Source organism: Typopeltis vanoorti, chromosome 4 (assembly GCF_054136105.1).
Source record: "Typopeltis vanoorti isolate ZY-2024b chromosome 4, IOZ_Tvanoo_1.0, whole genome shotgun sequence".
NCBI lineage: Eukaryota > Metazoa > Arthropoda > Arachnida > Uropygi > Thelyphonidae > Typopeltis > Typopeltis vanoorti.
In genome coordinates this window covers 37,861,617-37,874,705 of record NC_143552.1, presented here as the reverse complement: position 1 = coordinate 37,874,705, position 13,089 = coordinate 37,861,617, and the positions used below count along the sequence as shown (strand labels likewise).

Below are 13,089 nucleotides of genomic sequence, written 5' to 3'. Positions count from 1 at the left end.
ATCTTCGATGTCAGTATAGTATTTTTTTTTTTTATTTACCGTTGAAAATGGCTGTAAAAATATATCGATTGGATAATCCATGAGATGTTGAAGAGATTCAGCGATTTTTTTACTCGAGTCCGATGATGAGAATGATAGTCGAATGCGAAAGTGATATTTGATAGTAAATTGTATCTGAGAGATATCGCGAACTCCGATGTCAGTATAGTATTAGTTTAGTTATTTTTTCTTTTTTTCATTATTCAATAATTTCTAGATTGTAACTGAAAATAAATAAATCCTCATGTATTATATTTGCTATGTTATTTTTTTAAAGTTTTATCGCATTTTAGATATATTAGTAATGAATGTATCTCTCAGATACACGCTACCTACGCTGCAATGTTTTCGACCACGACCTCCGCAGGGTTAATGTTATCATTAGTGATTTTTTTTTTTAAATCATTAAGAATGTTTGTCTCTATTCGAAAATGTAAGATATTTTCTATAGGGATAGCAACTTGTTAAAGTGTTCGAAAATGATATTTCGGATATGAAGAGGGTAACTTCAAATATCCTTCTCAGTAGAATTTTCATGTATAAAATACATCATGTTCTAGACTATAAAAATGTCACCTCCACTAGATCGCATTTTAATTAGATCGAAATTTTGTAAAACACTTTGATTTAGTGAAAGTGATCTTAAACAGGGCTTTATGAAGTGATGCTGCAGTACTTATCTCAGTCCAGTACTGATGATAATTCATTTAATGTCGACGCATTGCTTTATCTCATTCGTAAATTAAAAAGTGAAAATTACCAACTGAGATAAAAATTGCCATAATATTAACATATTGTGGTGGTGGGGGGAAATATCTGCCTACCTTTTCGTGTTTGGTGGGCCTGTCGGTAGCCTTGATATATTTCATTCTAACAACATTAAATTATCAAGAGGACTTTATCTAGGAGTAAACAAAGATGGACACTCCCTGAAAGGAGTAGTATACACATTAATCGGTACATGAATTTCCTCTCCAATAACACCGTCACTTTGCAAATTTGAGGCTAGAAGTGAAACCATATTTGGACTCAAGAGCAAGAACAAGTTTCCTTTACTTTACTTCTTCTTCCAGCATGCAATATTTTGACTACTAACTCTCATCTTTCATAATAATCCAGGTTGGATATATTTAGTTTCAAAGATGGTATTTGCATATGTTTGATCTATGTGATATACCTTTCGAAAAAGTTGACACCTCAGAGTCTCCTTTTGATCTTCGTCTAAAAATCTTTGTACCCTGTTATATGAAATCATTTGATCTCTGCCTATGACTTTTCTAAAATCACCAGACATTCTTAAGTTTTGGATGATCTTTCTTTAAATATTGATTTGTCACGAGTCCAATATTCATAGCAACAAATTGTTCTCCTCAAAAATGTTCATTTCCAACTAGGCTTGTTTTTTTTACTACATAGACTTAGCAGATCGAGATTCTGGGACATTATCCATCGCTTCTAATCTCACACAAATTGTTCAAATGCTTATTACAGTATCATGTAACCTTGAATGCCATCTAAACGCTGAATATTTTCCCTTATTGTTAGCATACTTAGTTATCGTTTTTCCTCTAAGCAATATACATCATAATCTAGCGTTGTTCTTACTTCGATTAACATTGGCACATTCACTGTCTTCTGCTGTTGGTTGGCAGTATAAGAAAGCCAACTGGGATAATATTCCTGATTTCCTTTTGGATTATTGTGTTTAATCTCCTGAGACATTTATAGTGAAAAGCACTGAAGTAACTCTTCTAGAAATCGAAATATTCATTACTTCTTCCAATTTAATTATCGCCTTTTATTTAAGGATTGGCTCTTCAAAAAGATCAAGTCTGTCCAAGAAAAGAATCAAACTAATACAAACAGTTGACTTTCGTAGGTTTCATCGTATTTGTTTTTCTCTCTGTACTAAGGTTCAAAATAGTTGCAATAAAATTAACAATACACCCAAACCCGATTATTAAACGGCCAAAAGCAGGGAAATTTAAGTATTATGTAAGATGTGGCTCCGTTCTCAAAGCTATCAGCTTTGACATTTGTCCTATCCAAAATTACTGATTTTATATTTGGTCTATTGAATCACTACCCACAAAAACAATCTCTGGCTTGAAACGCTTTCATAAAATAGTGAACAGATTATCTCAGGAAATTAAAGCGTTATATTCTATGTTCAGAATATTCAGTTACTTCTCTGATTTTTATCCAGAAAGTCGCATATTTCCAACGAACTAGATACACGAAACGTCTCATGGTCTCAGTGCTATTTCACCGGCTATTATGTGCATACGGCCACTGAATTAGAAACCTTTATGCAGATATACGTAAAGACACTTATGCAGCATATATGCATAATACATGATTATGTGCGTTGCTACGTGTTCTAGACAACCTTTTTAAAAAAAATGCGGCAGTCAATAATCGTCAACAATGTTGATCATAATGGGAAAAGCAAAGTATCCACCGGAGTTCGATAAAGGCTTATTGTGGGTGCCCGTCTGGCTGGAGCCACGATTTTATAAACAGCAGAGCTGACTGGTTTCTCAACAGGTGAGATATCGCGGGTGTTTAATCAGTGGAAAAATAGCCCGTATTATTTGTCTAAGAGGCGTAACTTTGGTCCTAAGACAGTCTGTCGGGAACGAGATCGCTGTCGAGAAGGCCTGCGGACAAACAACTTCCTGTGTGCAGCAACTGACCAAAATATTTAAGGGTGTTTCCGATCCGTATCCCACCGAACTATGCGCAGGGAATTGAAGAGTATAGATATTGCAGACGCATGCAGATAGAGAAACCAATGATTTCTGCGAAGTAAATAAAAGTTTATAATTCAGTGGCGGCAGTATTTGTACATGTGCTGATTTTTTATCTCATATCATCTGTTTTAAAATAATAATGATATATAAGTGGCTAACGTCTTTTATTCTCCAAAGGGTGTGGAGGGGGCTACGTTAGTTCTGTGGGTGACATTCTCCATCCCCAATAACGTTCCGATAGCGAACTAGCCCAAACTCTCAATAAAGCTAAGCTTTTTTCAAGGGTGGAAGTAGAGCAGATAGCAGCCATCATGTAGACCCAAATCCCAACATTCATATTATTGTCAGTAATTGTCTGAGTTCTACGGTCTATTTTCAGGAATGTGGGGTTAAAACTGAAGTGCTAGGGAGGTAAATACTACTTCCTCTGCCAGGGATCGACTAGCTCGGGAAGTGGATGAAGAAAGACTTAGATAAAAACTCTCCTATTTGACCATTGGAATCGAACAGGCTTTCTTCGGGTGGCCAAACACTATAGATGCAAACACTTTTACAGGGAGCTCTGTATTCGCCTGCTTTTTACATTCATAATTAAAGCAGCAGATCTTCAAATAGAACATTAAGAAATTCCTTCTTTTTCCTCAGCTTGTAAAGTCTATTACAATGGAAATGCACATCGAAACAGAAAATCCGCAATCATCGTCCTCTAACGATAGACATATTACACCTCCGCAAATATGCCACAGAACGTGGCTGCACTTCCCTTGATTAATATGTAAAGCAATGAAGGAGATGTGGGTGAAATCAGAAGAGTTTAATTGCTTTATCAAAAGAAATTAAAACCTGTACTTCAATCTCAAACTATACGGACTACACGAAATTGGTCAAGATCGTTTGTAGTCCAAATATGTCTAGAAAGTTTTTCATTTTTGAAAGGTCTCATAACGAGATTCCATCTAAGCAAGTTGCCTAAAGTTTTTGTTTTTCCGAATGCACATTTAGGGAATACGCAAAAAATACTCTATTGCCTTCAATCGGATTCCAAAACCAACAGAGAACATGTCGCATACAAGTGTTTAATTAGCTTATCTCGTAGTATATTTATATTATTCGGTAGCTAGACATTTTTATAAATCTATAATTCTTTCAATGGCATTTCTCTATCTTCTAAAGATGTGCGTGTGTTTATAATTAGAATAGAATCAGTATAACTCAAGAACTAATTACGTTTCTCATTTATTTTGATTATGATATGTCTCTCGGTTACTTACTAGAAGTAACTTATGACACTCATGAAATAACTAAATTTAGATAATTTAACCTACGACTTAAGCCACAGATAAAATTTCTCAAACTGTTTGGTTTATCGGCATTGTTTCTCTCCCAGAACTGCTGTACTCAGTCCTGGTGGCTTCTCAGTAGCTAACTACCTGAGAATCAAGTTCTCTCTTTGAAACAGTTTGGGCTGATTGCTTAATGTAAAGTAATGATACTTTAAACACACGACGCTTTTCATTATTCACCGAATAGTTTTACAAATAAGTTCCTTTAGGGAGTTGACATTTTATGAATTTGTGAATTTTTATACCAAAGGAAACTTAATCGTTATTAAATTAATAATGTTCTAGGAAATCTAACAATCGCCGTAAGACTTTTTATATATATCTAAGCAACGTTTATCATAAATATTTTTTCGCTCTACGGCTAGTTTCTTTAAATAAAAAAACAAGTCATGCATTATTGAATAAAATTTATTGGCTTTTGGCCAAAAGACAATTTTCATGTTGCAGTAAATTCTCAACATTATGTATAGTCTTCGAAGAGGACTGGTTCAGTGGGAAAAAAGGACCTAAATAAAAAAAAATACTGTACATTTTGTTTTCGGTTATTAAATTAGTATAAAAATGAAAGTCTCAAGGTCTGATCATCAAAAGGCCCTCCCTGTCTTTCAAAATTTCTGCTCAAAACATCTACAAGATTAACACTATTCGGAATTTAAAAATGCATACTAAAAATCAGGTTATTGATGTAGTGTGTAGGAAGAGAAAAAAAAAGAACCTTTACATTAATTAAAAGATTTTATCAAGGGCACTTTACAGCATTTGCATGATAAAACATTTTTACAAAACTCCTTTACATTTCATAATTAAACATCCATATATTATAAACAATCAGTTCCAAGAAATAAGCGAACAATATGATGGTGAGACCTGGAAAACATTGTTTACAATATTTTTGTTGGTTGCTGTCCTTTAATTTTTTTTTTTTCGGCGTGTCTGTAAGAGATCGGGAGGTAAAACAGCTCACGGCATTTGTTGCACGTTGTTGGGCTCCAGACTTGTACATGAGAAAGAGATGCCTGGGTGTAGCTGGAAAATGAAACATCACTGATTGAGTCTTCTGTCTCCTCAACATCCTTTAGAGGAGCCAGAGATTGTCGGATGTCTCGCAGATCTGGAAACAGATGCACTGGATTTCAAAAAAGAAGCACCACTATTTATCTTAGTTACGAATTCATAAATGGTTTTTTTAATGTTGAACGACACTGTTTCTGTTTTTTCTCTCTTTTGGTCTGCAGTTAACCAACGTGGCAAGATCGATTATCATCTATTAACAAATAATCTCAAACGCAGAGTGTGATATCGAGAGTATGGAGTGCTTTGAAACAAAATGATTAAGGATTATTTTAAAGAACCGGTTGGAACAAACTGTACACGTTTATACTTGGTCCTGGTGGAATATACATATAAAATGGATGACTCGTCCCTCAAAATGTTTGATTAGGGGGAAAAAGTTCGCTCCCCGTCATGAATCACTTGGTAATGATAGTTAGTTTATAGTTAGGTTTAAAATTGCTCTCATACAGCACTCTCGCGTTTATTTTTCATAAGGGGGGTTTCACATGACGTAGATCCCATTTCTTCATCTTCCTCACATTTTGATGGGTGGATATGGCGCTGTAGGTCTAATTTTGCATACTCTGTCGGAGGTTCTTTTCTTCTGACTGTTACTGTGGCTGCATTTTGATGGTCCATTGGTAGAGCAAGTTCAGCATAAGTGATGTCTTCTTGCTATAAAACAATGAGAAACAGAAGTTAGTTAAAACTTGAAATTCTAAATATTTATAGTGTACAAGTGGTTCTCAAACTTTTTACCTCTGAACTCCACCTGACAAGAGAAAACACTATCATCTCTACCCCCCCCTTGCCAGTTTTATTTATCTAAATAGAAGTCATACTAAATTTGACGTTTTATTGTTCATTTTGTGTTTTCTACATAATATTTAACAGTTTTTGACACAAAATAATTAAAGTATCACAATATTAGGCCTACAATAAAAATTAGTTTTAACACTTGCAATTAACCAAAATATATATTGAAATGAAGCAATATCGATAACAAAAATAAACACGAGAGTCTAATATGATGGTGATGGATGGGCCTGCTTTTGAGAACAAAGTGTATCAAAATGTGGTGTAATATCAGAAATGGCCACTCGAAGTTCTTTAGCAATATTTAGTATTGAACGATACTTTGACTTCATAGCTGGCAAGGCAGAAAAGCCTTTCTCGCATAAATAAGTTGTTGCGAAAGGAATAAGGATCTTCAATGCTTTTGGCTCAAAGTTGGGAATTCCTTGCCAATATGTATCTAGAACTCTGACAAAGACAATTCCTTAAATTTACTTTGCAGTGACGTATCATTAGTGAGATCGATGAGCTGTTCTTGCTCATTTACGTTCAGAGATGATGGCCCAGGTGCATTTTCGAATGGGTTTTTAATTCAATAAAATTCACTAGTTGAAGGAGCACTGGTATCTTCATGTCTATCACTATTCAAGAAACGCTTCATGATCAGTTGTTCGTAATCGAGTCAACTTTAAGAGGTAAACAAGTCAGCACAATTGCACTGAAACAATCGCCAATGACATGTCGCTAAGTTGCTGTGTTAAGTCGCTGCTTTCAGCTGCGCGTGTATAGTGCTGCCTGGAAGAGGATGCGGCCGCTGCTGAACTATCAACACTGCCTCTGGCACACGCGTTTTATAAGTGCGAGGGAAGAAAATAATTATTAGTTATTTTGAATTTGAAATTCATGCTAATTAAAATCTGTATCATGAAAAGTTTTTCTTTCTATATTTTTATTTGTTGTTATTTTTAAAGCTGATTTAGGGCAGTTTTAATTTTTATCTGTAGTAAAGTATGCCGCGCTCCCCTTTCAAGCTATTCGCGCCCCACAGTTTGAGAACCACTGGCGTACACAATCATACAATCTTAGAACAATTTAAACTTTTTTCAGAAGACTTTTCTATCTTTTTTTTTCATCATTTTATTTTTAAAAAATTTAATTTATTTCATATGCACAACAAAGTTACAAAGTTTCCTAATCACGTGCCAATTATTTATCTAATATTTTAACAATGGTTACCGTGATATTTATTATTAACAATAAATAGTAATTAACAATACTAGAAAATTAACAATTAAGCTGTTCAAGAAATTCATCCAGTTATTAATGTTTGCTGTATTAATATTACTCATTGCGATATTATAGAGGTCGCTCTTATACTCATTAATGAACAAGCGCAATGAAAAGAACTGTCGCCAAAAAAAGTACAGAAATTTTTGAAGACTATAATAAAAGGGGTTCTTTAACAAACAAGCAAAAAAAATTATTGATTTTAATCGATGTGCAGTATAAATGGAATATTTTAGTGACTTATTTAATGAATATAGTATGAATTTAAGTATAATTAGTAAGTGCAGAATGCACGCAATAACGCAATCCATCTTTTGCTTTTCAAAATAAACATAAACCAATTTCCTTTCCATTATTTGCTTTCTGTTTTCTGAAACAAATTTACTGGATTTCAATTAGGTACTGCTTGCTTGGGCTAAACGTCGATTAAACATATATTCTGATACGTGTATTTCCCTGACAAAAACCCTTTAAATTTAAAAACAATCTCGTGACCATAGCAATGTGTTCAGAACTGAATACCACCGAACTGCCTAAATAAATGGTGTCTGGTTTCCTCGTATATTTCATTGAATTATCGACTCTTTAGATGTATAGGCATATGAGTTTCTTCCAATGTATACTCCAACAAGAATCCATAAAGACTAAAGACGTAATTTAGGAAATTTAAAATATGTATATATTCTAGATTAAATATTCTCTTATTGCTCCTTTAACATCGGAATAACGATCTTCAGAAACATAATGCCTTCTGATAGATATTAAATCGACTATATTTGTTGAATAGAAGACAAAATATAATAGAGGTCGCGCTTAGTAACTTTACTGAACAGTCATTGTTAAAATTGGCAAAATTACTACCATTGTGGAATAATAACCTTCAATAATGACTATACAACTAAAAGTGTTTTATTTGGTTTAGTTAATCCATATTTAAAAATCCGATATCATTACATATTTCGATAGTCTGCAGAATATTAATCATAAGAATAGTAAGAGAAATAACAAGCCTTTCTCTTTATAATAAGACAAATGTAACATTATTCAAGAATAAAGAAGTTTATTTTCGTATAGAATTGAGTTCTAAAACTATTATCTCGTTGACAAAACAACATATGACTAATCGCGAAATCTAAACAGAAGTTTTAAAATAAATCTAATGAAATAACAATCATTGAACCCAAATCTGAGCTAGCTTACCCTCCTAAAAGTTGAACACGCTTGGCTACCTAAAGGATTTTCCACATTTAATGTACGAAGTGGAGATCCCCACTGACAGACTGCAACTGTACTTTTAACCGGAGAAGTAGGTTCTGCTTTTTCCTCTGTAAAAATAACCAATTACCATTTCAAAATGCCAGTTGCAAATTTTAAAAAACAATTATTATTTTAAACAAGCCTCAAGACCTTTTTTTTAAAAAATTAAATAACTTTGTGCCATAATTAATCAATTATTTCTTTAATACTTCACAAGTAAAACACAACAGATGATATTCTAACGAAACAGGATAGTGTGGCAGGCTTGGTTTTAGTCTACAGCAGTGGTCGCCAAAGGGGTCGATATAACATTGTTAGAGGTCGATTCGGGCTCAGGGGTCGACAGAAAAATATAAGACATCATTGTATGGGTAATATTTAATTCGGTTAACTTGGATTACCTCCATGAAAAAGACATGGAGGTAATGACAACGCAATTAAGAGTGAATCGTGGGATCAGTACCTCTATCTTACAGGTCCATGAATAGGACCTGTAAGATGGAGTAAGGTCATGAAAATAGTTACTGAGGCCAATCAAGTAGGCCAAAATGACGTATTTACCAATAAACGGATGTCGGTGGTTCCTGCCGGCCGGCGCAGTGGGAGCGAGATTGCAACATGTGCGTGGTTCTTATTTACTGATACAAGTATTCGATCCCAGTCTCATTTTTGCGCATCGACATACAAGTGAGCGTTAATGTTCTAAAATTCATTAACATACATATTATAATTCAATCGTTATTCATTCAGTTTTGAGCAGCGCTGGTAGTAATACCAGTGATATTAATACCAATACTTTACTAATATCACTAGTAATACCAGTGATAGTAATATAATAATATATACTATATTATACATATATAAATAAACACTAACTATAAAATAAACAATCAAAAAACTCACATAAGCGTCTGTTTTTGCTTGTCCTATTATAATTATGTAATAGTAAAATAGAGGGGGGGGGATCAATAAAAAGTCAAGAAACTTCAATAATTTCGAAATTTCAAGCAATCCATTGAGCGTTTTGATTTCATTATCAAATCCTACTGTGATGTTACATGACTAAGAATGTTCTAGTTCGATTTTTTCTTATTTTGAAATGATTTTCCTAACATAAAATTCGAATTTCTTACTTCGTTGTAAACTTTATTTGATCCACATGAAAGTTTCCCAGTGTACTGCGTGATTCGTAATTTTTATTAATGTTTCTTTTTCATAACTTTTAGGAATATTTTTACAGTGATCAGAAGAACAAGATGTTATCTGTGGTTTGAAGAACCCAGTGTGCGAGGATCAACGATAGAGGCTTTTCAACATGAGCGGGTAAACATAACAGTCTCAGGCGAAAGTCGGAGAATTTTCCTTTTCCAGAGACTCGTTTTTTTAAACGCTGTGAACATAACAATTTCATGCATGGCAGCAACCTCTGCGCATGATTGATTCTAACCGGAAGCAACTAATAACTTCGTCAATACTCGACTATTAGGAGACCATCGCGAGTGTTTTTCCAAATTTCATCCCGAGTTTTCACCAAACATATGATTTTTTAGTATATGCTTTTTGGTCAAAAATACGTCATATATTTATTAATGAATTGTCTTTTCTCATCATTCCCTAACATTTCGATGAGCAAGGCATTGACATTTGATTCTGTTTTTTATTTCATCTAATTCTGTTTTTCCTTTGCGAATCATTGTGTTAAATATGAAATAGGAATTTCTAATGCATTGTAGTATTAATTAACATTATGCGAAAGTTGTGGAAGTGTTTCGGAATTGTTCTCTCATTCGTAACCAATAACATTACGTGTAATGAATAAGGACATTAATAGAGAAAACGCGTCGCATTTATATACTAACATTCGTATTATTGTGCGTTTCTCCATTTCGCTTTGAACAACTATTTAATGGAATATAAAAAAGAAAATGCATTGAGACTTTTTCCGCAGATTTTTTTCTTACTTTCCTAATATCTAAAATGTTTCCTAAATCACCACAAAATTGTAGTCCGTTTTGGTGTGCTCTTCAATGGACAAATCTTGTAATCCCAGAAAATGAAGTTGGTAAAAATAATTTTTATTCAAAATGGAAGTAAATGGTAACAATTTACTTTTATTAGAAGTATGTCAGCACCATTCTGATCATTCTGTTATTTACGAATGTTTTTATTTGCTTTTGGTTTTTAAATGACAACTTAAATATGACTGGTATCATTTCGATAAGAAACTACAACTTTCGTACAACATTTCTAATTAAAAGTAAATTTTATCACACTTTATTTTATAGAATTTCATTTATAATTATGTAGAAACTTAAACTGTTTAAAATATATTTTAAGAAATACATATTTGTTAAAAAAAATCATTATTTTCGTAATCCTTTGAGATTTCGGAGTCATTAAATATGTAATTTCTTTCGAAACATACTGCATTACGATCATTATACTGAAAATACTCTTATAAAAGATGCAAATAAAACTAAATTTCCAATGAATTTTCATATTACTTCTTTGAGTATCTTAATTCGTCAAAGGATATGTCTGCAGGTTTAGCACGATATTAACATTGTCTCCTGAAAAGGACTGAGCTTTTAGGATTACTTTAAAAAGCCAAAAAAAAAAATGCATTTGCATTGTAATCTTTATTTCTGCTTTTAACTCAGCCCACTAAATAATTGGATTGTTAGCATATCAATAGAAAGAAACCCTTTAGAAATGTGTCTTTCTCATTCACACCTTTAAGTAAGAAAATTAAAGATATTTATTTGGTTTTTTGTATGAAAGAGGGATAAAATCAGATAATTCACAACTGTTTAGTAAAAATACGCATTCGATTGCTAGATTAGTAAATAAATGCTGTTTTCAAAATGCTTCGCAGAAATACCATCAAGAAATTATACTATTTTTTGTGGTTTTTGTCCAACATAGGAAACAAAGCTATTTGTTTTGTTGAAACGAGATCTAATTCTTGCTGAATAAGTGGGGGACTTTCTTCACCAACTATTGAAGCAACTGACCAGTTTCATGATTACTGATGTCCGTTATCAGCATTGTTGTACTGCCAATATCAGTCATGGTAGGCTGGCGATAGACATAAAACGTATTCCTTCCTGGGCTGCAGTGAAAAATATAAGCTTTATTAAATATCTCAAATGTTACTTAAATATAAAGAGCCAATAGGCTTCATTTCGGCGATATAAACATTATTCAAATTAAGGGGATATTAAATCCCACATTGTTTTAAAACCGAATAAGAAACTCAAAGATTGGAATCAGAGAGTTTCATGCCGAATATAGTAAACTATAAAAGTATCGGCGGCCACTAGCGTGAGCTAATGCAAGTAGTCCTAGCTCGTTGTACACTCTCAGGCAACTCGTTGTAAAGGTGGAGAAAGTTCTGATCGCTAATCTTGGTATTTTCCATAATGTAAAAACACATATCCTAGGAAATGTATGCTGTTATTACATTATAGTGGGAGGTTACTACCCGGACCGATTTCAGCCTTTTTTGAGGATTCATCAGTGAGTAGCTAGACCAAATTGATACCAAAGGGTATAGCGAAAAGAACTTATATACTCTGCTATATGAGTTGTCAACCAGGTGCAACCATTAAGTTACTTAAATATAAAGAGCCAATAGGCTTCATTTCGGCGATATAAACATTATTCAAATTAAGGGGATACATTACATTATGGAAAATACCAAGATTAGCGATCAGAACTTTCCCCACCTTTGCAACGAGTTGCCTGAGATTGTACTACGTGCTAGGACTACTTGCATTAGCTCACGCTAGGGGCCGCCGATACTTTTATAGTTCTATATTCGGCATGAAACTATCTGATTCCAATCTTTGAGTTTCTTATTCGGTTTTAAAACAATGTGGGATTTAATATCCCTTAATTTGAATAATGTCAAATGTTTTTAAGGAAGAAGATTATTAGTAAATGCACATAATTTCTCTGTGCATTTGTAAGTCGGCAAAAATGTTTTTTTTTAATTTTATGATTAATTTAGTCATAAAATTAAAAGATCTGTTACCTGAAAATTGCGGCCTGTTGTTAATTTTTGATGGAATGATATCTGGTCCCTTTTCTTCACAGTCGGCACTGTCGTCGGTATCCTTCTTCAGTGGCGTCTGGCATCTGAAAGAATAAAAAAAAATTAAACAAAATTTCTAAATCAAATTTGTAAAGGTAGGGTTTTATATTCGTCATATTCTAACAAGCATATATTAAAGAAAATGTAATTACATTTTTCCTACATTTTTCGATAGCAAGAATGGCTTGCATTCCAAGTTATTTAATCTCGTTTTTTTTTTTTTTTCAACGAAATTTTTAATAATGACTACTTAACTGTATTCTACACAAAGGAAACTTTATTTGAACTAGACTGGTATCACTAATGAGTAACGATTAACCAAATTGATTTCTGAGATCTTTTACAGAATCCAATGTTTTATAAGTCTAATGATGAAAATATTCTAAAATGTCTTATTATATCGTCAGAAATATAATTCTCGAAAGATTTTTTTTTACTTATAGTAATCCAACATACGAGAGGCTGT

At 33.2% G+C, this 13,089-nt stretch overlaps 1 protein-coding gene across 5 annotated transcripts in view; it reads right to left on the bottom strand.

Annotated features, from left to right (window-relative positions):
• Positions 1-4,851: 4,851 nt before the first annotated feature.
• The window catches only part of LOC150107233 (protein turtle-like), a 374,905-nt gene continuing 366,667 nt past the window's right edge, over positions 4,852-13,089 (bottom strand). For 4 of the 5 annotated variants that reach the window (XM_090391086.1, XM_090391087.1, XM_090391088.1 and 1 more), the window contains exons 11-13: positions 12,564-12,667; positions 8,471-8,595; positions 4,852-5,863 (exon numbers count right to left, since the gene is read on the bottom strand). In XM_090391086.1, the coding sequence (XP_090247212.1) occupies positions 5,651-5,863; positions 8,471-8,595; positions 12,564-12,667 (442 nt within the window). In that variant the 3' untranslated portion in view covers positions 4,852-5,650. Of the gene's footprint in view, positions 5,864-8,470; positions 8,596-12,563; positions 12,668-13,089 lie in introns of those variants that run through there. The other variant, XR_016548181.1, reaches the window with a different exon arrangement.